Raw genomic sequence first — 26,298 nt, forward strand, 5'->3', positions numbered from 1 at the left:
CTCTCAATGTTTCAGAATACTGTTTTCCCCCCTGCAAACACTTCCTTTATTCATTTTTACCCCTAAATCAGGGGCATTTCATTTCAATTTTTTCATGATAATCACATTGGAGAGTATCATAATTACTACAGCTTTTCTAGAACATTTGCCACTGTTTACACTCTTAGAAGTGCTTTTATTTTCAAGAGAAGGTTAACATTACATTTGCAACACTTCACAGTTTGCTTTTATATATATATATTTTTTGAAGGCAAACTGTAACAAAAGGAGCAGGGACTGGCACGCCTTGCTGAATCCTATACTCTCCCAGTGGCCCAGCCTGCCCCTCATCAGTACGCAGGGTGGATGGAGATCTCTTTGCCAGCCTAAGGGAAACTGAATCCTGTCTGCTGGCTGGCAGCCTCTCTCTTTTAAGGGGACCAACTCCCAGCAGTTGCGTTTTGACCCCCAGGCTGTGTGCCACCCACCCGTTCATTAGCATGCTCTGTTCTCCGGAACCCTCCCTGCCTGCTGTCATTCAGCGCGTTACTAAGGAGCATTCCGAGAATGCTTTACTGTTACAGTCGTGGCTCTTTCCTTTCTCCCCTCTTGCCACGGCTAACTTTTGTCCTAATAATACCCGGGCATTCTACAGGATCTGAAGGCTGCGTTTCATTTCCTGTTGGGTTAAAGCTTCATTAGGACAAGTCTTTGTTGGGCTATAGTTGTGTTTCCACTTTGATTTGGATGTTGCAAAACAACAAACTTTTCAGCCGTTTCAGACCCAAAGGATTATGTTGTGACCTGAGTTTTAAATCCCTTGTATGAAAGCAGGTGCTGTTAAGGCAAGCTGTAAGCAGATTCCACCCTCACTAGGACATCTTTAGATTACAAGAAAGGCTACAGTTGCCAATAATTTTGGATAGGTTTAAACACACTGTATTTGAGTCATGCTAGTGCAAAATAACCACAATGCCTGTTAGTGTTTTCAACCAAAACTATGTATTACATTGGAACAGACAGTTTTCCTATAATCATGCTGTTGTCAGTCACTGATTCAACAACGTCAGTGACCCTGACGACTTTTCCTAATCTAACTTGGAATATCTAGAACATAAAGATATGCTTCAAAGACTTCTATGATCCTTTTTTCTATATCTGACTAGTTGCAGTAACTCATTAAACAAACACTGTCTTTAACAAAATCTGCAGATATTACATGTTCTGTCCTGTTGAAGGTTTATTTGGGCTTTTCCTGATTAACTATATTTTATATTTATATTTTATATTTTGATATCTCACATCCTGTCAGATAGTACACTAATGCTCAGTGGCTGGCATTTCGGATTTATTCTCAAATTACCTTTATTACAAATTCTGTAGGCATTACTGTGTGTAATACTCATACTTGTGGCAGTTAGAGTCTCAAGACGTGAAAAAGTGTAAATATATTTAAGAGGCTACCTGGCCTGAAAGCTGTTCATGCAAACTGGGTTTACGTTCTTTTACTTTCTCATTGTTTTACAGAGAAAGCACGACTGCAGGGCTTCTCCTAGTGGACCATTTTAAGAAGATATACTTAATGAAACCTGTGAAGGAAACCTGGGATTTTGGGAACTGACTGGCTGAAATTACTGGGAACATCCTGGATGGTCTTGTCAATAAGTTGTATAAAGCTCTGCGTATCCCCATTTTTTTTTCCAGAGAAAATTACGTTAATTTAGACAACATCCCAGTCCAAAATGGAATTGTTCCAAAAGCAGGGCCCAAATTTCAAAGAAATGAATATGAACAACTTAAAGTATCTATTGTCAAAAATGGTTCCATAGTTCCATTACTATGTGGGTCTGTTTAACCTCTTCAGGAACTGGCTATGTTTTCCACAACTGAAGTAAAATACCAAGGCGCTACAAAGATCGGATCGGACGCATATCAGCAAGTCAGCAGCCGAATTTCCACAGGATGACAAAGGTCTTAGTTCTGGCTGCCACAGCAATCCGACTGGAATCCTATTAAAATGTAACAAGGTGCCCACCTATAGAAAAGCACTTATGGCTGATTATGCTGAACTATTTCACAGGAAAGATGCCAATACATCTAAAGTTACAGGAAGACATTAGTGCACTGTAACAAAAGTCAAACAAAGACACCTACTACCTGGGAGTGGGGGCGGGGGTTGGGAATACTTTTTGTTGGTGTTTGATATCAATGTTTGCAATGAAGCTGTGGGTGTGACATTATATACACGTTATTAATATGTTGCATTTTACAGTTTACAGTACTACATTTATTATGATTCCACACCATATTACACTGTTTGTCATGCTTTGGTGAATTGTGTTCTCTGAGACTACGCTATTCATTTTTTACAGATGGGAATATATATTGCAATTTGTCTCGTATGAGCAAAAATATAATTTACTAAAAATAATAATAAACAATTGTAATCCTTAAAATAATTATATAATCATACACACAGCATTGGCATGTACTTAAGACCACTGCACCCCTCCCCTATGCCTTTGGCTTGAAAGGGCTGTGCACTGCCATCTCATGCTTTTAAGACATGCAACACATCCTCTTTATCTTTGTTGATATCAGTCAGCAGCTCTGGAGATATAAATCCCTCCCCTTTAATGTCTATGGAAAAATTGTGTTAATTAAATACACAACATGCACGCGGTGCCAGAGCTGCCTGGACGGAGAAGTGTAACCAGTAGGAATCTTTTTCCAGGGCCAAGAACTGGAAACTAGGAGAATGAGGGAAACAAACACTCCAGTCTGCCCCTCCCATTATGTTCCCCATCCCGGAAACATAAAAAATCTATTATTATTGACAGGGGGCCAAATCCAGTGTCAATCAAGAAAATAAGATTCAAGGGGAAGAATGCAGAAATTGCTGGAGCCTGAATCACCTGCAGGAGAAATCAATGCTGCAAACAGCACTGGCGTGCATCTGTGCCGGCCTGGACCGCGGCAATTAATAATGCACAAAGGTCTGATTAAAGGACCTGAAGGAGCTCTTTGCTAGGTAAACAAATACAGAAGAAAGGCTTATCATCATTTTAGTAATATGAAAGGGGGTGTGTGTGTAAAAATCAACCTTCCATAGGCCGCCCCCCCCTCAAGACAAACACACCTCCATTCTTCTTTGGTAACAGTTGCTTGCAGTCCTGACAGGGTCAATAAATCGATTGGGGGACCTGATGCAGGCATGGGACAGACTAATCCAATACACTGCTATCCGCAATGAGAATGATCAGCTAAGATAAATGTAGGAGAAGCTGTAACATATCTCTGACTCTCCCCTCCCTCGCTGCTACGATGACGGAGACCCAGGGCAGTTGGGGGATGATTTAAGACGGCTGGCCTCGGCCAGGCCAGCTCCACAGAAATCACTACTGAATCTCTTCCCTGTGACACACAATCCACCGCCAGCACCCCAGAGGTGTAGGCCTGCTGATGGACAGGCAACAATGCAGCACTGTCTTCAGGCTTCTGAATCACTTTAAAGGCCTGAAATAGAGGGGGCAGGCAGATTTCAAATTAATCCCCTCAAGTTTTCTCCCAGCAGTCTTCCTTCTTTTTGTGACATAACTGAATAACACTTTCATCTTCCTAGTCACTGGTTAGTCAAAGTATTTTTTTGCTTTGTTGTCAATATTGAAATGGCAAAAAAAACAGGAGCTCCTACTTTGGGGTTAATATCAGCATGTCAGATAATACATTGAGTGCAGGTCCACAGCTGCTGCAGACCATAGCATGCCATAACACCTTATCGCTAAGCTTGCTGCCAGCAAACTAGGTATTCCCCCAATAAAAAATCCAGTTTCTTGCACGTTGTTATCTGCTGGTTGGAGGGGTTGGAGTAAGACTGCCTTCCCTCAATTTGACATTCACTTCTACTGAGGGCCTGGCATCATAAAGTGAAACAAGTCCCTTATGAACAGGTACAATGATCATGGGCACCTAGTAATTGCATCCTATACTCTTTCCTCTCATCCACAGGGTTATATAGGCCTTACTGAGCTTTATAACATTTTTGGATGGGTGTAGATGCTTTTTTTTTAACCCACATCTTTGTTTTTATTAAGCTCAACTACAGTGTATTTCCATTTGCCTTGCTTAGAGAGGGTTCCTTCAGAGCAGCTGCCTATTTCATAACGAGTGACTTCTGTGCAGCAATGGTGTCAGGCGCAGTGAGGCCTGCCAAACATGGCAAACTAATTTCACTTTGTCTGCTTGGCTGACAAGCTGGAAGAGTTTGGGGAGGGGGGGAAGAAAGAAAGAAAGAAAAAAAAAAAAAAGAAGAAACAGCTTGGTGGCCCCAGAAGAATGCACAAGGGGATTAGGCGCTTCTTCAAAATGAGTTCAAGAGTTCCTAAGAGGCATGTTCTTCTCCATACATACAAGGGTGGAGGCTGGCTCGGGCTGTCCACAAAGCTGTTAACTTAAGCCCAAAACACATGGCAGAGACAGCAAGCAAACAGACTCCAGTGCAGGCATCTGGTCACAATCCTATAAACAGACAGAGCTATATTTCTCCACTGAGTTATGGTAGAGTCTGTCACGGTTTATAGCTTAAGTGATGACATCACAAGGGGAGAGCACTCGTGTAGTTTTGGAGCTGCAATCCACAATTAAGCCAGACATATGGATACGGAACCTGTTTAAATGAAATGCACACAGATACAGTAAAGCGTGTAAGTAAAGTATCAACAGCTGTGTTGCTTTGCAAAGGTGAAAAACTTTTTTTTGTTCTCCAATTTTGACCAAAATTGCTTTTCACAGGTGCTGAACAGATAGCATTAGAAACTGAAATCCTTTATTAGATACTGAGGAGATCCAGTGAAGCTGCCACGTTGAGAACTGACCCTTCACTAAGGGACAAGACCTTCTTGCTAGAGCAGAAGCTTGTCAAGTTTCATCCTGAAGAGACAATCTATCAGGTTTTATAGGACCTTTTAAGTCTAATAAGGATTACCTTTATGTACGTTTCCCCTGTAATTGAACCATCTGGGTTTTTTTTTAATCTTTTAACCTGTTGTCCTGGGGTTGGGACAACCCCAGGACAACAGGTTAAAAGATTAAAAAAAACAGTTTCCTTCACTGTGTTTTACCATATTCTACCATGAATATACCATTGCAAGTTATATTAACTTCCTTAAACATTAAATACAAACTAGTTTTATGCCGTTAGAAACTGATGATTTAAGCCTAGCGACACCGGTCCAACCCAAGATGTCATGTTATCATAAGAGTGCATGCTCAGTGATGTTACTGCTTGTGTAATGCAGATTCATTAAAAAACAACAACAACAAAAAAAAAAACTTAAAAGCAAAGGTGTGTTTGAGACATGATGAAAAACATCAAGACCTGACACAAAGCTGACCTCTATGTTCCACAGAAAGGGCTTAAAACATGACAGCTGTCAGTCTGTTAGCAGCGGAAACCCAAGTCAGGGATACAGGAGATTGCTGCATGATAAAAGCTGATTTATGATCCCACTGAGGGCAAAGCAGCTGCCCTAGTATGTCTTGACACCAGTTGGCTTTTCTACCCCTGCTCTTCTGAAATTTCTCCCTGAAGACCTTAACAAATGTATTTTCTACTAGTTGGGAAGGGCTCCAGATCAAGCCTGTTTCAGATATACTGATTACATTGGCAACTTTGTTTGAAGACATAAAACATGAACCATCCCTGTATGCTTTGACTTTACTTAAGTGATTGTGTAGTGATCGTTTGTACTAATGTTAGAATGGGTTATTTAATTGTTTGAATGAAACAAACCTAAGCAAGCAATTTGGCTTACTATTACACATTCACTCTTTCTGTGTTTGTACTTAATGTAATTAGAACTGATATTTATACCTAATACGCTACAGAAAATAACACAATATTACCAATACAATAAATCTCTGCAGGAGTCTCTGAACCACTTTGTCTTCAGATGATTACCAGACTTATTACAGAGACACCACAAGCACAAATATATATATATATAAAAACAATAACATATTTGGTTTTGTTTTTCATTTAAGCTTTCAGTTTGAACTTGTTCCACTGCTTTAAGTACATACAGATGGCTCACATTAGGCTATTTTGCCAATCTAACTATTGACAGCTCCCTGTTATGTTCACCAACTGCAGTTAAGGAATAAATCATTAGCGGGTCACTCAACTGAAAGGGAGGTGCACACACTGTGGCTTTCAGTCCATGCTGATTAAACTTAACTATAAATCAGTGTTTAATAGAAGTGATATATTTAAAACCAGGGGAACAGGGAAATCTAACCCTGCCCCTGAGACAAGCAGTTCCCCATGTGGGAATAACAGTAATGGCCCGGCTGTATTTCGCTTTAGCGGAGCTTATTTGATCGAGGTAGAAAAAGGATGAGGAGATGCATAACCCTAAGTCACTGCATCACAAAACGCAAAAACACAACGGCAGTTGGGTTCAATTCTGATCAAGGAAAAACAAATAAGCAGTGATATGGCAACAGTGAGGTCCACATCACTTTGCTTGTTATTCTTTTTGAGGCTGAAACTGGAATCAATTAATTTATGTCACAAGTCTTTGTATCCTGGAAGTATGGATGATGTGTAGGAGAAAGGCTTCACAGTTTTGATATTGATGCCAACGGATCAAGATTGTCCTTCCAAATACATTGGGTTAGACAGTGTATGGTGTCAAATGGCAGTGTAGCAGCCAGCACTTAGGATAATCTTGCTATGGTGAAGCATAAGTGGGAGTGCTTTGAGGTAAAATGTGAGGAGCACCTGACAGTCAAATACTGTATAAGATGACAATAACTGTTATGCCACAGATTAGTTCGAAGAGAGCTTGTCACCCTTACAAGCCTCACAAAACCTCTACCACTGGCATAGGTGTTCACAACTCTTTACAATTAGTTTTAGTACAGATGTCACTGGCATTCCTTACACTCCAGTTAAGCTCAATGGCTATTGGCTTCTCAGAGTATGAGCTGTGTGTTGATTACCATGGTGTAACCTGTCCAAGTAGCAGCAAAATGCAGCAGCAATGGAATAGAAGGGTAACCAGGGCAGTACAGTAAGGTAGAAAGCACCCACCTGTGGCTGTTGAGGGATATTTACAAAGCTGGGGTCTCGGGGCCCGACGCTCACAAATCGCTGGGCGGGGGAGGTGCTGGGCGTAGAGTAGGCTGCGAAGGGAAGGCACACAAAATGCGTTCAGGAGAGACCGAAATAATCACAAAATGCAAAAACAAACCAAAACAATACCTGTACTAAAAGGTCTCCTCATTACCTCCTATAAAAGAGACCAAGAAATGTATCATCACTTAAATCTTTAAGAGTTGCACTTCATTATACAAAAGAACAATGCTCTAGCAAAATACAATCTGTAAAAATGGAAACCGAACCATTCGTTGTTATTTAATCTGACAAATAAGCAACACTTACTATAGCTAAACTGATCAAATAAATACTTTACTGTCATAATGTCCTTTCACAAGGTTTCATTATTTTGTTTTGTGAGAGCGACTGAAATGTAGAGGGATTTCAATGTGTTTATAGTGCATCTTCACCAAGGCCCCCCTCCCTGCTTTTCTTCCACACTGTGATGCCTGGCTACACCCAAGTGATCATCTAAGAAAGGGGATGATCTCTTCAGCCCAAAGGGGGAACAGAACTCAACACGCCGTCTCTGTCTTGTTCTACATAGCTTGTACTATCACGGCACACTGAGCAAAAATAGAGAAGCTGTAGAAAGTAGAAATCAAAACATTTTTCCCTTTGTAGGTTTCTTTAGCGGGGTTGCAAGCCTCAGCGGGCAGCTCTGTTGCGAGGGGGTCAGTGTTACTTGGGGGTGAATGACTCTATGTGATTGTACCGTCTTCAAAATAGGGAAGTCAAGCCTTGTTGCTCCCCAGTAGTCTTTAGCAAGTGTAGGCGTGTTTTGTGTGGCCTGCAGATGCCAGGGTAAAATGTCTTTTCTGAAACATCTTCAAATCTTGAAGTCTGTACCGTGCCATTGTCTTATTTGGGGCTAAATGATTGAACTTTCCAAAAGGTTTTAAAATGAAGACTTTATAGGGTGTGGCTGTTTCGATCCCAAGGCTGCAATACGTTCCTTGAACAATTGAAGCCGAGTATAAACCATACATAAAGGTCATGAATAAGCCGTTGCCTGTTCTTTTATTCTAACTACACAACTGCCAAATTGCATTCTTTGCCCCAACTGTTTGTTTTTATGGGAAGCAGTAGTAAAACATTAAAAAAAAAATACAAAAAATCCCCATAAATCTAGAAGTACTTTAGCTTCAAGTGAGTACAGTTTGCAATAGCAGAAAATAAACAAAAGCAATGTGGAGTTATTCCAAAGGGGGAGATGCAGAGTGAAGATGTAGCACTTGTTTTATCCCACACTTTGACCCTCATACAACCATTTTAATTTAGATGCAAGAAGACAGAATATGCCAGACCACAAAGAATGTATTTATCATTTGTATCTGGCTGAGTAGTTTGTAAGAATATATAAGCCGGCTCTGGTTTCCCCACTGCCTGTTCTGTTCTTGGCACAGACAGGTCCCAGTGCCTGTTTCAAAAGGGGTCTCATGTAAAATAAATGAATAGAAAAATAAATAATAAAAAGATATATTAGAGGGTTGTGCTCAAGGTTCAATCAGTCTCCAAGAAACTTAATTCAAGAGATTTAGGAGTGGAATTTCATTCAATCCCACAAAACAGACCACCCGCTTATGAATGGCATTTTCCCCAATTCCTTATTTCCCTTCTTTCAGACTAGTTCATATTAGCCTGAATTTATTAATGCAAGTGCCCTTCAAAGCTAATATGAATATGAGTCCTGAGACTATGGTGCAGCTGCAATTCAAGATCAAAGGCTTGGCACAGTGTCTCTCTAATGTCTTATACACATGGCTCACCTGACACCCTTACCAATATTCAGACCTTTTACAGTAAGCTGACCCTCTGGATGCTCGATTTTTTTCATATTTAATAATTTTCACTCATTAAACAGAGATTTATGGATTTAAAGAACACATATCTTTACTTATTTTCCAAAATCTGTGTTTGAATTATACAAGAAGGTAATACTGAATTTTCTTGTACAGATTGTTGGCAATTATCAAATAAATCTAATAACTGCATGTCACAATCTTCAGAATTAAAAAAATCTACAATGCAGGTACAAATCCAGTATGAGTAATGAAGAAAAACAAGTTTTTTGAAGAAACAGTGGTACTGACAAATCTCCACTGAAGGTATTTAGAAAAATATTGTTTCTGGACAATGCCTAAGCAAAAACACTATTTTTCATAGTGTTGTTTCCTTGAACTAAACTTTATTCTTACCTTGTTAGACTTAATCACAACTTTGAACCACCGACTAATAAGATTCCACAAACCTGTTTGAGGTGGTGGCTTTATTAATCATCAGATGCATCTTTTTCCTTCTTGCAAATATAACCACTATCCATAACAGGTCTGTCTTTAGTGTGTGGGTCAAAATGTTGATGTCGGCGCAATCCGGACCAACATGTGCGAGACCCTGCTGTTTTGGCCATGCAGTGTGCTGTCTGGAGATACTCACTGGGAGATGTGGGGGAATTGCCTCCTCCTTCGGTCGACGTCGAGGGGGGTTTGGAGTCTGGCACTGGCAAGGGCACAGGCCTGGCCATTGGCGGTGGGGGCGGTGGTGGCAACATGGGCGTGGGAAGGAATGGGTTGTGCACCTTGCCTTGGCTGCTCCCATTGGGCTATGAGATTCAGAGAGAGACAGCGTTACAGTTCTGTAGGTCAAATGTTTCACAGTTCAGCATTCCTTAATGACCAGTGAAACAGCAGTACATAGGAAGAGACCTAATGGGAAAAGAATAGACACTAACCAGATGGACAGGTAAGGCACTGAAATTGCAATTTTAATATTATTATATATAATTAGAATATATATACTGCGATTACAAAATACTGGACAGCAGAGGCAGGAAGATGCCTGTTAGAATAAGCTAGTACAAAATACATATTTTTACATACAACTTAAATGCAATTGTGAAAACAAGATCAGCAATTTCTTTATCCTAGTCATAAACAATTCTGCTGCTCTGCGCACTTTGAAGTTCGTAATCTATTACCATAACAGCACAATCCTCCCAATTTATCAGATCCAGACCAGGTCTGCAAAATTTTGTATTTCCCAAAAGTACATTATTTTGTAAGAAATATTGTATAAAAGCTACAGGTTTGTATGAAGAATATATGTATATATACACACATATATAAACATATGTATATTATATGTGTGTGTATAGAAGTATACTATATATATATATACATGAGTGTGTGTGTATATATATTCAGATAAACAGATAGCAGATGAATACTGAGGATTAAAACCTCCTGCTCTATATTGATTCATTGTCTAGACACAAATATATCAACTATCTAACTGCAGACATTACACAAAACTGCTCCCTATCCAGGTACAGTGTTTAATGCAACTATTTACTTCCCTTTCTCGCAATTTATAGAGAATTCTGAACTGATTACTTGTTTATTAGGTGTAATTTTGAGATGTAGGCCTATATATATATGCACTGATGGCTGTATTCTTGTCACAATGTACCCTTTATTTGTTTAGTGTCAAAAATGTAGCACATGCATTTTTCATATAGTAGGGTTACAATGAGAGATACAGATAGAAGTGTATTAGTGAGAGTAAAAGAGTGACTACAGTGCATGTGTCAAGGCCTGTGGCCTATAAAAGAAGCTGGAGAAGGTCTGGGAAGACTTCTCTTACAAGACTTCTGCTCGCTCCAAGAGCACCTATAGAGATGGAGCTCCAAGAAGAATGGAACTGGATATCTCAGGGGTAGTAGAAGATTTAGATGGTACAGATGATACCAGTAATGTCGCCTACTTTCTAAAAGCTTATAATTTTATGGTATAATGGGTTTCACAAAGTTAGCTAATTACACCCTATTGTGAGCAGTAAATTGGTGTCTGAAATAGGTAGTGGAAGGTTTTAATGCAGTTAGTCTTCCAATTGATTTTAGAAGAAAAATAATTGTTACACTCACATATATACATATATTATTGTATATGTATATACATACAGACATACATGTGTGTTGGGGAGTGGCAACAGACATTTGCAGAGAAACCTAGCAAGATATATGGAAATATAGGGAAGCAGGCAAGAGAAAAAGAACGCGAGAAGACACAGTGGCAGAAGAAGGAATGTAAAATGCTCATTCTTACATTAAGGAACCCCACCTGTCCAGCTTGCTGACCACTGTCAGGGCAGACAAGTTGGACAAACTCCTTCAGGGTCTCCTGGGGGTGGTAACGGATGGCTGGGTGGGAGAAGTAGGGGCCGGGTTGCTGAATGATTGGCGACGTCGGGAAATGGAGAGTTGACGGCGTAGCGTGTGGACTCGCTGGAAGAGACGGAGAGAGACGTGCAGTTAGCAAGGCCCGCGCTCACTCTGGACACACAAGAGAGGCAAACACAAACACAAGCACGCCTCAGACAACATGAGAGTGGGACACGGCTCGTGGGGTAACATGAGACGGGACAAAGACAGCACGGCACCTTCATGACGAATGTGGAACACGCATGATTGGCATTGGTCATCTGCGCATCAATCCCACATGGAGTCTGACAACACCTCAGCTTCAGGCAGTAGCGAAGAGCATGGGAAAAACCTCCACACCAGGATCAAGCATAGGTCCATTCAGTGTAGAGAGATTGATCATACTGCAGAAAGCTGCATTACCATCTGTTGGACACTGTGACATTAGGAAACCCTTTATTTTACATCTTCAGTTGTGTTTTACCTCTAGCTGTATATCCTTATTCAACATTTTTAAATGCTTTCCTTACAAGTAATCTGAGGGCAGAGGTGTATCGAATTACCATTTAATTTGCACCCCTACATCCCTTTATGGAAGAACAACTTTCTTTGAGGTTAGGGACTGTGAAAACCTTGTGTCCTTTCATCTACTTTTCATCAGAACTGAAATTAAACTTTTTTTTTAATAATTATTGTTATTATTATTTTTTTGGCAGTGCAATGTGATTGTCTTTAAAGTGAGAGAGAGGCCCTCGTCTCCTATTTGCCAGTTCCCCTCCCCGGCCCTCTCACCTGACTGGATCCAAGCCATTCCTATGGGGCTCTGAAGAAAAGCAATATTACAGGGGACTGGCCTGGCACAAAGGCAAACCCCAAGATGGATCAAGTGTGCAAATTTACTAGAACTCACCATTGTTCCTCTAGTTTTGATGTGTGCTGCAAACAATAACTACATGAGTGTAAACTACAGAGAACCCTGGGAGAGTGCCAAATGATGGATTGTGTACATGTATTCATGACTTTAATATGCCAGCCCTTATGTTTTGTTTTCAGACATGGTAAGATGTATGTGAATTAACTATTATTCACATCAACAATGTAATGAATCCTTCAGAGGCTCTAATACATTTACACACTACTTTATTCTAGTTTACCAAAAACCTTGCAGAGCATTGACCAGTGTTCTGCTACAATCTAATGCAGAACATTCACACCCTACACCATGTCAATCAAGAAGTTTTAGTCTTGAAGTTGTAAAACTGTTTATTGCCCCATATAAACTAAACAGGGATGAGTGCAAAAAATAATCCAATATTAACTATCTTAAATCCCCAAAACAGAAAGAAAGCTAATCATTGTTCACATCAGATACAACAAATACTGGTCATCTCTGAATGATGTCCATATGTTCCCTATATACATACTTTATGGACACTCACAAATACAGCCAAAATAGGCAGGGTTGCCTTAAAGAATTTAAAGGACAACAGTGTGGGTGTGTTTATGTTGGAATGTGGAAACATTCCAGAACATCTGAAAAATACATAAGTGAGAGAAATGTTTTACATGGGATAAAATGCACTGGGCCAAAAAGCTAAAAAGGAAAATCAGTTTACACACTTAAAAAAGTGGAAAATATATTCAAGCCTGATACTAAAAAAAATATCTTTGCTACTTTGAATGCCTCGCTTATAAAGTATTGCAACATTATGTGAGGATGTGGTTTTCTGGGACAAAGACTAAATGTATGAATTATCCTTCTGCTTAATCCATTAGTCAAGTCTTGAAACAATACCTTTAAAGCAACACCCAATATCTATCTATCCATTTGTCCGTGTAGCTGTCTGTATTTATTTAGTTTTTACTGCATTCTAGAAAGCAGAGTCTCAAAAGGGACAGGGTTCAAGCAAACAGAGCCAGTACAAAGTGTTCAGGCCATTGTTTCTTCCTGCCAGTTGATATAAAACCGATAAAACACCAGCTACAGATAATGAATTGATATTGCAGATCCTACCTCCATGCACTGTTTGTGAGAGATTGACAGTCTTTTAATGGATTGAGGCTTATCAAGTATTTAATTGTAACTGGTGCAATCTAATTAGGCTGTTCTTAATAGAGGTAATATTCGGCTATTGGTTATTAGTATAATGCCCAAGACGCGAGGCTTGGGTCCTTAAGCTGTGATATATTGCAGCGGAGTTAATAAGACTCCGCGTTCCCATTTCCAATATCAGTGTTGTGCTTTCTTTCAGGGGAGATGGTAAGCTGATACTATATAAACATTGTTAAAGCCACAGCTCTCTGCTGCAGTAATTCACTTAACTTTCCAGTGATTTATGGCTCTGTCAATAGGGGGTGGCTGGAAACCCTGGACACTTAAGCTGCTATGTAGGCACCATATTTACAGTAATAATAGAATGGATGGGATTTTTTTTTTTGCCTTGTCTTTTCATGTCCTGTCTTTTGTCTGGAGTCAGGAATGTGAACTTTAGCAAGAGGAGAGCGTCAGTTGGAGACGAGGGGAGGGCCAGCCAGCCCTAGCATCCAGACTCTGCTATTCAATTCCAGTCCAGTCTGCTTGAGGTGCTGGTAAGCAGGGGGAAAAATGCAGCAATAGCTGTCCTGTAGCCAGACTGACCCAATACAAGAGACCGGGATCCAGGCCACTAAGTCAATACACCACAATTACCCACTGTGCTGCAGTCTTTCCGATTTCACGATTATATTGAGTCTTCTACGCAATGAGCATTCCAGCAGTATGTAATAAGGCCAAACTAAACCCCTCAAAAAAAGAAATAAATTGCAGTAACCTCTCTCTTGGGCGGAATGTAAGCAGCCATTTTGGACCAGTGCACACCACACCACCGTCTGAGGAATGAAACAGGAAATTGTTTTTTTTTTCTTCTTCCTTTCTTAGAACTCTACAGGGTTGAGGGAATTCATGCAGTCAAGATATTTTATTGGCTTAAGTTAAATTTAGGCCTAACAGCATGTAGAATGTTCAGTCATTTGAAATGTCACTGTATCTCTTACAGCCATTCAGAACTCCAAAATATACACAACAAAACTGAAAACCTGAGAAAATATGAGATTTAATTTGAATGTATTAACCTTGGTTTTATTAAGTATTTGTTATCTTGAAAAAAAAATAAAAAAAATTACAATACATAAAATTGCATGGGACTAAAGTTTACTGGCTCAGCAAAGAATAAATGTTGCTACAGTCTAAATTATACACTTTGAGTTTGCGATGTAAATACATAAAGTAAAATCAATAGCCTGATGTAAACAAGTAATGCAAAGGAGGGCTGTAGAATTCCTTGCTCTGTCCGTTTCAACTTGAGTCTTACTGAGTATCTGGGCATACATTTACAGATAATTCTCTTCTTCAACTGTATGCCAGAGACATTGAGGATAACACCTTCTCAACTATACATAATATCAAGCCAAGGTGTAAACCTGCATGTAGAAAAATAGGACAAAGGAGAGGGGGCTGCATTCCCTAATCAATCAATCAATCAATCAATCAATTTAGGTAGCAAACCAGATATGCTGGAATCATTGAGCAATAATATATGTATATTGCATATTACGCTGTAGAAGAAGAAAAAACTCCACAGAGACCTCAAACTGGATTTTGTCCACACTGATTACTAATCTGATTAGGAATAATTATTTTCTTAAGGCTAGGATCCATAAAATTTTAAGAAGTATAATTTACTAATGGATTCAGTCAGTAAGCTGCAGTCCCATGCTATTTTATGTGCTGCTAAACTTACACGTCTAAATATTTCTCAAGTGAAGCACTGCGTTGAATATTATTCTTTCTGTCCCAGGGACAGTGAGTTATGTTGATCAGAACATATTTTAAAGCTTATCCTATACTTCCAACATACAGCCTTTGTTTTTCTTGCTTTTGTAAATGATCTTTACAGAATCCCCTGACAATGAGGTCTATTGCCTGTGACCAATTATACCCCAAAAAGCACAGGCTCTCTTACCCACTACAGTCATATCCTTGGTTAATTATAACTACGAAAATACAGTAGTTCCAACTAGTTTAAGTATTTCAAAATGAGTGGTTATTTTATGATGATGAACACGCATTCATTAAAACACAATTCCATAAAGTTGCATGTTGCTAGCTATTGCTTCCGTCTCATTCTCGGGGATTGAACTGCAGCACTGTGTTCAGACATCCAGTCTCACCTCCTCTTCCCTGGACCAGGCAATCAAAATCTGACTTTATTTTTATTTTTTACTATATGGTGTGCTACTTACCTGCAATTTGAAAAAACGATACATTGCAACGCAGCTGGTCCAGTAGAGTGGTTCTGAAGTGCCAGTACATTCCGCAGTGCAAAGACATGTGGAGGAGAACCAGCGTCATGTGTCGGCATGTGGCATGAGGTGTAAATCACAGAATGACTAGGAAACCAATCATCTGCTCAACAGGGTAGTAAGAAATGGGGGTGACAGAGGAATTGTTGGAATTCCTTAAAAATAAATGGGAGATATCTTAGAGCTTGACTTTGTAAGGCCCCGTGTTCATCACCTGCAGGGCTCCACCACATGTGAAGTGATTCCTTGACTGAGAAATCACAAGGAAACCATTAAAATGCCAACTCCAGGGCTGAGAAACACCAAGTCAGTCATGAAGATGGAAATCTGCTGTTGTTACACACGGCCAAACTATACTAACTTTAATCAAAGACTGTTCTTTTTTTCCCCATTGCACTTCCCCAGTATGATTAAGATTTATTTATTTCAATGCTCAGATGTGTTGGTACATTTACCTTTACAGTCCTCCTTGTCAGTAATGTGCAGATATAGTATTTTAAAATATATGACAGAACAGGAACTCTAGTACATAGCTCTAAGATTTCTTTGAGGCCCCTGGTGTTAAAAATATTAAGAAGTTACAAAAGTTATATAGTAAGGTATATATATATATAATAATAATCACAACACAGCCTAAAATAAGGTACTATGGAAGACTGTCCCATTATGATGACCAGCTCAAAAATAGTCAATGTGTTTTACCAGCTACGAAAACATCTACAACAGCATCAAAACTGCTTCTGGAAGCTCAACTATGAAACTTTCAGATTTGTGTTCTTCCTTCAGCCACAGTGTCTCTGTTAGTTTAGTCTTCGTTAATAACACTTTGAGAGCATTTTAATAAGCGCACACTTGTTTGAATCCAATTCCTGATCAATTGAGAACCCTCGGGGTGAGAGGCAACAGCCTTCAGATCTACTAATATGTGATCAAAACAGATGGGATATCAAAGCTGCCTTTCTATAGATCAGTTGAGACTAACATCTTGCCAAAACACAACACAACTATCCCCCCCACCCCATGAGAGTCCATTTAACAATCAAGTCTTATTGTTTTCTTTCTGCTCAGAAGAGAGACCTACCTTGGGAGCTGGCAGCAGGGGTGAAAATGAACACAGCATGTCTCTCCATACATCACATTTGGGCACCCGCGATGGCTTTAATGGGCCTTTTAGTCATGAGTTTACCGCGTAATTATTGGGTGTTACATGAAACTTAACTTTGGTGTGGCAGCTCTTTACGAGAGGCTCCTAGTGGGTGGCCTCATAGTTAATCTGAGACCAATGAGCAGCTTTGACAACAGATATGTAAATGATAATGACGTCTAAAGAGGCTGTTTTAGACAGCTGGCTAAAGCAGCTTCAGTTTTTCATTGTTAATCGTTCTGTATGAGGGCAGCATGTATAATATAAAAGGCATGGGATTAGTTCCACTTTGCAAATCTTGTTGCTTCACCGCTTTCTTGCCTGACTGCCAGGCCTCTTGAAGAAGATATACATTCCATCACTGGCTTATTAAAAAAAAAAAAAAAAAAAAAAAAAAAAAAAAGATTTTGACAGGATGTATGCTTATAGGTGCATTCTTTCACTTGGCATGTGTGTGTTTACAGGGAGCAGGGGCGGATGTAAATTGTTTCACAGCGTTAACTCAAACAGGTCAGGAAAATCATAATCCATCGCTAGTCGCTAGCAATTTTATTTATGTGTTTAGAATCGAGTACAGATTATAATGTCCTGTGTAGCTCAGGCAATAGATAGCTGGTGCTTTGTTTAATAAGTCCTAAAGATCACACAGGGAAGCTTTTTATGGAAGAATTTCACTGAACCCAGTCAACCTATGAGGCTGATTCCAACCCTTGAAACAAATTACAGTGACATTATCATACCTGAGCAATTCTGGTCACAGTGTATGAAAGCATCATGCTTTGCTATTCCTTCTGAAGAGCTACACCAGCCAGAGCACAACACAGCCTGGCATAATTCAGAGATATGCTGCATCCTGTTGTGCCATCAATAGTTATTCATATGCTACCATACTTCTGTTTTAAATACTACATGTAGCCATTTAGGCCTATTGTGACTTATTCAGCCACATTAACTATATTAAGGAATTAAAACATGGTTGATTCATATGAATAAACTGCATATGAGTTGAAAATAATTATACACATAGAAGTGTATATTATATGTATATACATCTGATTCTTTGAGGGGGGCATAGAGTGGATAGCGCAAGGGCAATTGTTTCATTTGGAGATTATCCTGCAACTAGAGATGGGGATGTTTAAGGCGTATATCTGACAGCATTCACGAGTGTGAGCGTGCAATCAGGGAATGTCACTGCAGGATTCTCAAAGACAATGGCCTTCAGAGGGCATCGGCGAATGGCACACAAAGCGTAAGTGCTCATTAAGACAGAACTATGGCCGGATACATTAAGGTTTTCCCAAGCAGTTTCCTGCAGGGTAAAAACTGGTCACTGTGAAATGCTATAGGTGCACATTGCACAGCACATGGAAAAGACAAACGTGTCGTTTTAGTTCACTTGCAATTTTCTGAATTTCCAATCAGTAATTTTGGGACAGAAAAAGTGGAGCATGTTCGGCAGCAAAAAAAACTTGTATAGTTGTCTCATTAACCATGGTCAAATAGGAATATGAGACAGTAATATGGGATGCAAGAAAGCTGGCATTGAGCTCGACCTGCTCCATGCAAAGAATGAATGACTCCAACTGATTTTCAATTATTAGAAAAGCAGTTTACCAACAATGGCAAGCACAAGAAAGTAAGAGAACTGGAAAGTTTCCATCTATACGGACAATAAGCACAAGAAATATACATGTTTTTAACAATAAAAAGTAAATAGGTATTAATGTGTCTGAGTAAAAGACAAGTCCACAGCTGAGTTAATTTGTCATTGAACCAGAACCCAGACAGAATGTCATAGATTCAGTCATTATGTTCAGTTCAGTTATCCTCCTGTGTATCTGAAAAGATAACAGCCACCATCTCCATCGAGTTTCTGCTTGTTTGTTTGCATGTTAGTCTTAATGTCTCTGACATTAGCTAATCTTGGTGGATTCAGACATTAAGTCTTAGGTTTTGCCTTTGTAGGTCAAAATGTTATTAGATAACCAGGTTTTAATCATCTAAGTGTTCATCTTCCTGAGTCTAACACAATTAATTTATACCATATAGAAGTAAAATGGACCTCATTTTGAATATGATCACTTTCTTACCAAACCTGAGCTTTGACCTGTCTTATGTTTTGTAGATATATTCTGGGAACTCAGTTAGACTAAAATGAGATTCAAAGTTCATTAGTTGCATCTTTTTCAGTTAATTACACAACGAACATACAAATACTTATAATTAATGTTATAATTAGTAGTTTTTTTCTCAAACACTAAGAATTTGTGCGTTAATTTATAATTGAACTTGGTACCCTCTCTGTTTCACAGTGACAGCTGTTGAATTTTGGATGTATCAAAGGAAGTCCAGAGCAGAAAAACAAATAAAATAAAATAATGTGAATGTATCTTTTACGTATATACAAACAAGAGCCTAAGTGTGTTCTTGAAAACAATTATCATATTTTTATTTTAAACTACCTGGTACCTTTTGAACAGATAGTATCTGGATTATTTGTTTGTCTGTGCGTTATACACTTCTACTACTTACTTCTAGCCTGGTTGTAAGTAAGTAAGCAAGTAAGCACAAAATTGATTGCAACATTAGGACTTACAGTTTTGTTTTGGTCTCTACTTTCAGTGTTAAAAGTATTATTAATATTATTTTACAGAATGTATCTCCAGGGACATATTACAATGTTGTGGTCAGATAGCTGAAGGAAATGTAGTCCAACACTGAACCAAAAGAAAGAAAAATAAGAAAATAAATGCTACAGTACTCGGAATCAGAAAATTGCCTCAATGTTAAACAAAACACTGAAACACCAACAAAGGACATACAGTACAGCCAGCAACATTTCTAGAGGGATCAGACAGGGTGATACATGGATTATGCAGTCATTTTCCTATTAGTCTGTACTCCACAGTGACTCTGTGCTACCACATTAACAACAATGACCCCAAAGAGAAAAAATGCACAGTAAGATGAAATAAAAAGGAATCAGACAAATGTTCCATCCCTGTGGCTTTCTTTTGGTTTGGTTTGTTCTCTGCCCTTTCTGTAAATGCAAAAAAACAAACACACAAAACAAAACCAAACGGAACAATACTACTTAATTAATCTTTTTAACCCCTTTCTCATATTTTGCTCATATCCATTAGTGAGAGCTAGTCTGTTTCCAACACACTCAACAACCAAGCATCAGAGCGAAGTATGTTTAAGGTGGGGATTGGGGAATTGCATTGAGAGAAGTCTCAGAATATTTCAACTAAATCAAGTTCCACTTACCCAAACTAAGACGTACATAGTACAATCAAGACAAATGAGAGCTACCAGGATTTGTATAGATCAGACTGCATGCATATATCCATATAAGAATGTTCTCATATATCATGCCCAGCCACATTTAAACAAGAACACCAAACTTGCTGATTCTCCCAGAGAAGCTTCATTGCTTGTGGATTTCAAACTAGCTTTCTGTGTGATGTGTCTGCAGGGCCCCTCCTGTCAGATGCACAATGCATGGCTACAAACCATAGATGTGTGCATGACTGGTGTGTCTTGTGCTTGCTGATTTGTTGTGGGTAATGTCTTTCCCGCTGTCAAGGCCCCTCATTGTAATATGGCTTTGCAAATAGTTACACGTCTGCATATACATATACACTTATATTCCTTTAAGCAATGGGACAGGCCTTCTTTCATCACAAAGGGTTGTACGAGAGGGTATGCAGTGTTCTTTAGTTCAGGGCACCATGATAATCAGTTCGTATTGTGATATTTTGGACCACAGTGCACTGCCAGTATTGATTGCAATTTTATTGTGAGGGCCCACACACCTACCAGCACAACGTCACATCACAATGCTGGGAGGGTAACACGCAGGTTCGAGGGGAATAGCGCTGAGGACACTCAAAACCCTGCTCCCAGTTCTGTAACTGAACCTTCCCCACCCTGTACCTGTGCACCTTTAAAGCTCAGTCTTTCAGCCTGGGCTCCCAGAGAGCCTCTCAAAAGGTTGTATGGAGTTTGGGATGGGGGGTTTTGCAGGGATTTGGAGGGGGGTGGGGGGTGGTTGGTGGGTTTGGAGCAGCTGGGGAGACCTCACCTCTGGGTCCTGTAATGACAGGCCGATGATGGTGTGTAAATGCCGTTCGAGGGGAGGAGGTCTGCGAAGGCACAGGACTGCTGAAACCAGACTTCTCTGACTTCTTTAATGTAGTAGGCGATGGCATTCCTGGCAAGAATGATTGATAAGTGCAATTTAATAATGCAAGGTCATGGAGAGACAGGCTGTGCAATGTGAAAGAGTGAGAGGAGGCGGAGAGAGGGGTGGAGGGGGAGGGAGCGTGAGAGGAGGTTAAAGGACACCGAGTGGAAGGGGAGGCCCAGCGGATGGCAAGACAGTGGTCAGTTTAGATGGTCAGGAGAAGATTAAATTAAAAAAAAAAAGACTCATGTTCTTTGGCATTGTAGCTTTTGTAGCAATGAGGGCTTATATTTAACTGGACGCTGTTTGGAGAGATAAGGTTACTGTAAGACCTCTATTTCAAACATGTAGATGTTTAATCTCCTGACAGTAGCGTTGTTTCATTCAGACTTTAATTTCTATATATTTTCCCATTTGTGGTTTAGAATATATTGTTGGTTTTCATGTCACAGATTTTTTGTCAACAGCATTTTGGTTTCACCAGCTTTGAAGGGAGGGCTCCATGGCAGAAGGGCTTTGCAATTTTGGTGGAGGAGTTTAGAATTAAAAATTTAAATGATTGATGATTTTTGTTCTAAAAGGTTGCTGTTTTTTATTGGTAAAACTAAAACAAAGCGAGGGAAGTGGAATATATGATAAAGAATCTAAATGGCTGGGAAATGATTTACTAAATCTGTGCATTAGTGCAGTATTTACAACAGTACCTTCTGAAGGTCACACAGACAACTGTTACGTGTCTATTAAAACTTTACTTCTTGTAAATCAAAGCACTAGTATTCATTACAGTGATCTGGTTCATCTCTTGAGTTGAGCTGTGTTATTTAGACCGTACTGAAAGAGTGCAAGATTTGCACTTCAGCCAAAAACTACATAAATGTGACCCTTCATCTTTGGCCTTTGAAATCTTCCGTAGGCCATTCATCTTCCTCTAAAAAACTCTGCAAGGCTAGGGGAGTAATAGCTGAAGTAGTAGTAGTAGTTAATATAACGTGCCATCACTTGAGCCTTCTGTTTGACTTGCTGAAGAAAAATCCCATTGATACAGGAGACTACCAGCCTTGAGAGGGCTCCATTTATTACCGCTGTTATTGCTAAAAGACACCTAGATTAATTTTATGGAGAATGTTTAAAAATCCCTTCATTATAATTGTTCATACATTTCTAATTAATTTATGCTTTGGAGATCTTAATCAAATCATATACGAATACAAATATTGAAATTAATAAATAAGACTAGATACAGTCTAAATGAAACATCACTCATGGTCCATCTTTGTTGACAGGTGTCTCTAGAAAGGGGAATGTATTTTAATTCCTAAACTGAATACAGGCACTTTATGGTTCATCTGACTCCAAAAATGACAATCCACATTTAAGTCAGAAATGTTCCAGATTTATGGAAGAAAAATGGAAGCCACATAATGGCTTTTGCTTTATGTCATAGGGGCAGTTTCAAAAACATTACTTTTTTAAAGCCTTTAAAGATCTTTCAATGACTGTATTTGTTTATTTCCATACTTCAGCAGAAAAGGGGGGGTGGATGTAAAAGTTTTTTAAAAATAATAAACTGACCACAGACCCAAAATCATCCGTGTGCTAATGTAATAGATAAATGGAAATGTGAAAATGAGGGAAGACTGGGACTGAGGGAGGAAAAGAGCAGAGAGAAGATATGGCAGACAGACAGGTTAGGCAATGCAAAAGCAAACAGCATCATTCACATTCTATGGTGCGCTAGCTGCTTCACTGTCAGTAACACAATTCAAACATTCTCTACATGGGTTAATAAAAGAAGAAAGTCAGTAAGGCATGCAAGAAAATGTCATCAGGATGTACCCATGGTTGAGTTATATTTTTTGATGTTTGTTTCTTGGAACAGCCACCTCTTAAAAAGAAACCATACAAAACAAAACAGTGAAATCTGCTATTGACATCCTCAACGGGAATGTCAACGGGTAATGTACTTTTTTTTAGAAGGACAATCATTTAGCACCAGTCATTGCCCCTAAATCTAGTTTGTTGATTTTCTAAACCTCCACTAACTTTAACCCCCCCCACCAATTCATTTTTTTCACACTGTCTTAATTAGCTGTGAGGGAGGGTCTCTCGTTCATTCTTCCGTCAATCCCACAGGGGCAAAACTTCGGGAATATCGAGAAATTATATTGAGAAATGATGGCGCTAAATGATAGCTGTGCACCTGAAGAAATCGCACATAGATTCAAAACTAAAAATGTGCTATTGTCTTGATTCTCCCCTAACCCCGCCCCACCCTCCCCGGAACGGTTATAAAAGACACGTGCATTCTTGCATTCCGAAGAGCATGCACCACACGCGGAAGCACAAGGCTCGACTGCAAGCGCAAGTGGAGTCGGAGATTCTCAGTCATATATATAAGTTTATATATATGTGTGTGTGTGTGTGTGTGTTCATGTCAATGTGTGTGTGTGTATGTGCAGAGATAGGGAGGATGTGAAAATCTTGCTGCTGGAGTCGGGATCCTCAACCTCGATGCAGCCTCCAACCCCACGGCCAGACACCCAGTTTCTCTTCCTGTGCATGTTGGAAAACCCGGCACCCAACCAGGAGAACCACACTGCTGATGGAATCAAGCAAATGAACCAGGTGTCTGGAGCTCTGGAGCTTTTTCACATAGGACTTCAATTGGAAGCAGCTCAGCTTGGAAGGACAGTCCAAAGAGCAGTAGTACATGAGACCAAAACCCAACTCTCCATACCACACCACAGAGTGGAAATTATGTACTTACTGATGACACAAGCGCAAACAGGACAACACAAATTCAGCAAAATCAGCATGGTCTGACCAAAGGAAGAACCATTAAAAAAAGGAGATATGTGTCTTGAACTTCTCAGCTAAAAACTGATTAAAACATTTAAAACATGGAACCAGAAACCTGATATTGTGGCTCACTCCTAATTGTTGAGAGGACCCTGATCACTGAGAAAGCTGGTGTCTGATCTCAGGCACCTTTTTCTCCCTGCATTACCAATCGATACTCCATATGACAGTACAGTGGTCACCTCTATTAACATGAACCATTCGCATGACATACAGCGTACTTCCAGCATGAGAGTACAAATTGGCCCAAACAAATACCACACTCTTTCGTTTGCTTGCCTGCAAAAACCCAGCGGTTTCAGTAAACATGTGCCCTAATAGGAATAGGGGAAGCCTACACTACACCGATCACATGCTTGTTTTCTTGAAGGACATTCCCACGGTGACACAGTGAAAGATTTGAGCTGTGATTTGAGCTGCAGTTTCCCCCAAAACTAAATTCTCAACAGAGATTGTTTTAATAATAACAGTAAATTAATAATAGTAGATTGTTTCAAATTGGAATCTTCATTCACCAAAGACCTGTACTTTAAAATAAGTACTGGGAATTCTTTAAGAGCTGGCCTTCTTGAGAGAGGAATTAAACATACAAAACTCAGTGGGGTTATGGAGAGACAATACGCAACCATGGTACAATTAAAAGTAATTCCTCCCTCTGTTCAGAATATATAGCGGTCAGTCTACTGTCCAGTGTCCACTTGCAACAATGACTGAACGCTGCTTTTATGTTAAGTTGAAATAGTTAATCTAAAGAGAATTGTAGTGTGCCAATCCCCATTCACAGAAGCATAGTATGTTATCCCCTATGATGCCACACTGCACAACTTTTCAGATTGCAAATTAGGTTAAATGAATTTGAAGCTGTTGTCTTAAACTAACACGTCCAGGGACCACTGCTTTGATCCTATACAATATTTAATACACTTAAGGATAACACTGATGGGCTGTTTAAAAGAGGCATCTGGTCTCTTTTTATTGCCAGTGATTAGCTTTAAGATCTTGCACAACCTGTTTCTGATACACATCAGGAACCCCAGAATTGGAGAGCTATTGTGGTTTTGATTTATGGCCTCAAAATATACAGCAGCAGTATAGAAACTACAGGAATTTCAAAATGGGTTCACTGGTTCTTGCACAGGAACAAAAAATAGTTTACCTCCATCAACCTACGCAGTCCAACTGAGTATGGAGTCAGTGAAGTTGTGGTGAGAGCCACAGCTCACAAATATCTACAATATTCCCTCACTACAGAATGATACACAGAGAGTGGATCAGGCTATTAGAAGAGATAGTGAAACTTCTGTGAAATCTGAATGAGACAATTCAAATGAAAAGGAGAAAGACCTCTAGTGGTGATTCAGCTTAAGTAGACCAAACATTTAGTCTGAAATGTCAAGAATGTATTCCTAATTAGTTTCCTCCATTGCTTGTGAATGTACTTGTTTGTTTTTGAGGCAACAAATAAATATTTTGCTTTTTCATAGCTTTTCATTTAAAATAAACTCTTTGATTAGTATCAAGTTAAATATCTGTTTAATGTACTTACTTTGTACTTAAACAGATGCATAAAATAAAATAGAATACAAAACAATTACCACCTGTCAAAATGAGCTCTTCAAATCAATGTATAATCTGCAGTTTCCCCCAAAACTAAATTATCAACACAGAAAAAATGTAATAACAGTAAATTAATAAAAGTAGATTCTGTTTCAAATTGGCATCTTGATTCACCACAGATCTTTACTCATTGGGTGCACAGTTTCCACATGGAAAACTTCCAAAGCACAATCCTAGGTATATATATATGTGTGCCTGTGTGTGAGTGTGCATGTGAGATTGTTTATACATGAGTCTGAATGAACAATTACATTTATTTGTAGTTTATTTTCTCTCTTTTTTTTTTACCCTTACATCATGAAAAACATTAGGGAAAAGGAAACCTTAAACACACAGCCACACATTTGACAACCAGGTTTAAAGGACCAATGGAAACATCATCAAACAACACGAAAGGGATCCTTAGCCTTGTATTTGTTCTTCTACTGAGAAAGACCCATCTCGAACATGAGAGACTCCAAGGAACTGGAAAAGTCTGTAAAATCCCAGGGCTCTGGTCTCAGAGGATGAAAGACTGTTCTTCAAGATGAACTGTACTTTGAAACCCCGCTATTGATGACCACACCTTCATTAATCTTGCTCTCAAGTCCAAATTCACTTGAGCGATTCAGTTCCAAATGGAGAAAAACTGTTAAGGCGCCTAGAGTACTTATATCTAAGCCAAAGACAACTAGGGACTAAAATCCAGCCTCCTGCTCAAAGACCTTTATGTTAACCCCTGCTTCCCTTCATGAGCTTTCATGTTCCTTGCATTTGTTGCAAACATTGAAAGCACACGCCTGTCGATAAGCTACAAACATTTATAGATT

At 39.3% G+C, this 26,298-nt stretch overlaps 1 protein-coding gene across 8 annotated transcripts in view; it reads right to left on the minus strand.

Moving 5' to 3' along the window:
• Positions 1-26,298, minus strand: part of nfia (nuclear factor I/A) — a 188,211-nt gene that overhangs the window by 14,015 nt on the left and 147,898 nt on the right. For 3 of the 8 annotated variants that reach the window (XM_066691749.1, XM_066691747.1, XM_066691750.1), the window contains 4 exons: positions 20,912-21,040; positions 11,242-11,420; positions 9,575-9,740; positions 7,073-7,164 (listed from right to left, as the gene is read on the minus strand). In XM_066691749.1, the coding sequence (XP_066547846.1) occupies positions 7,073-7,164; positions 9,575-9,740; positions 11,242-11,420; positions 20,912-21,040 (566 nt within the window). The remainder of the gene's footprint in view (positions 1-7,072; positions 7,165-9,574; positions 9,741-11,241; positions 11,421-20,911; positions 21,041-26,298) is intronic. The other 5 variants (XM_066691748.1, XM_066691751.1, XM_066691752.1 and 2 more) reach the window with 3 other exon arrangements.

This window comes from Amia ocellicauda, chromosome 19 (genome assembly GCF_036373705.1).
Source record: "Amia ocellicauda isolate fAmiCal2 chromosome 19, fAmiCal2.hap1, whole genome shotgun sequence".
Classification (NCBI taxonomy): domain Eukaryota; kingdom Metazoa; phylum Chordata; class Actinopteri; order Amiiformes; family Amiidae; genus Amia; species Amia ocellicauda.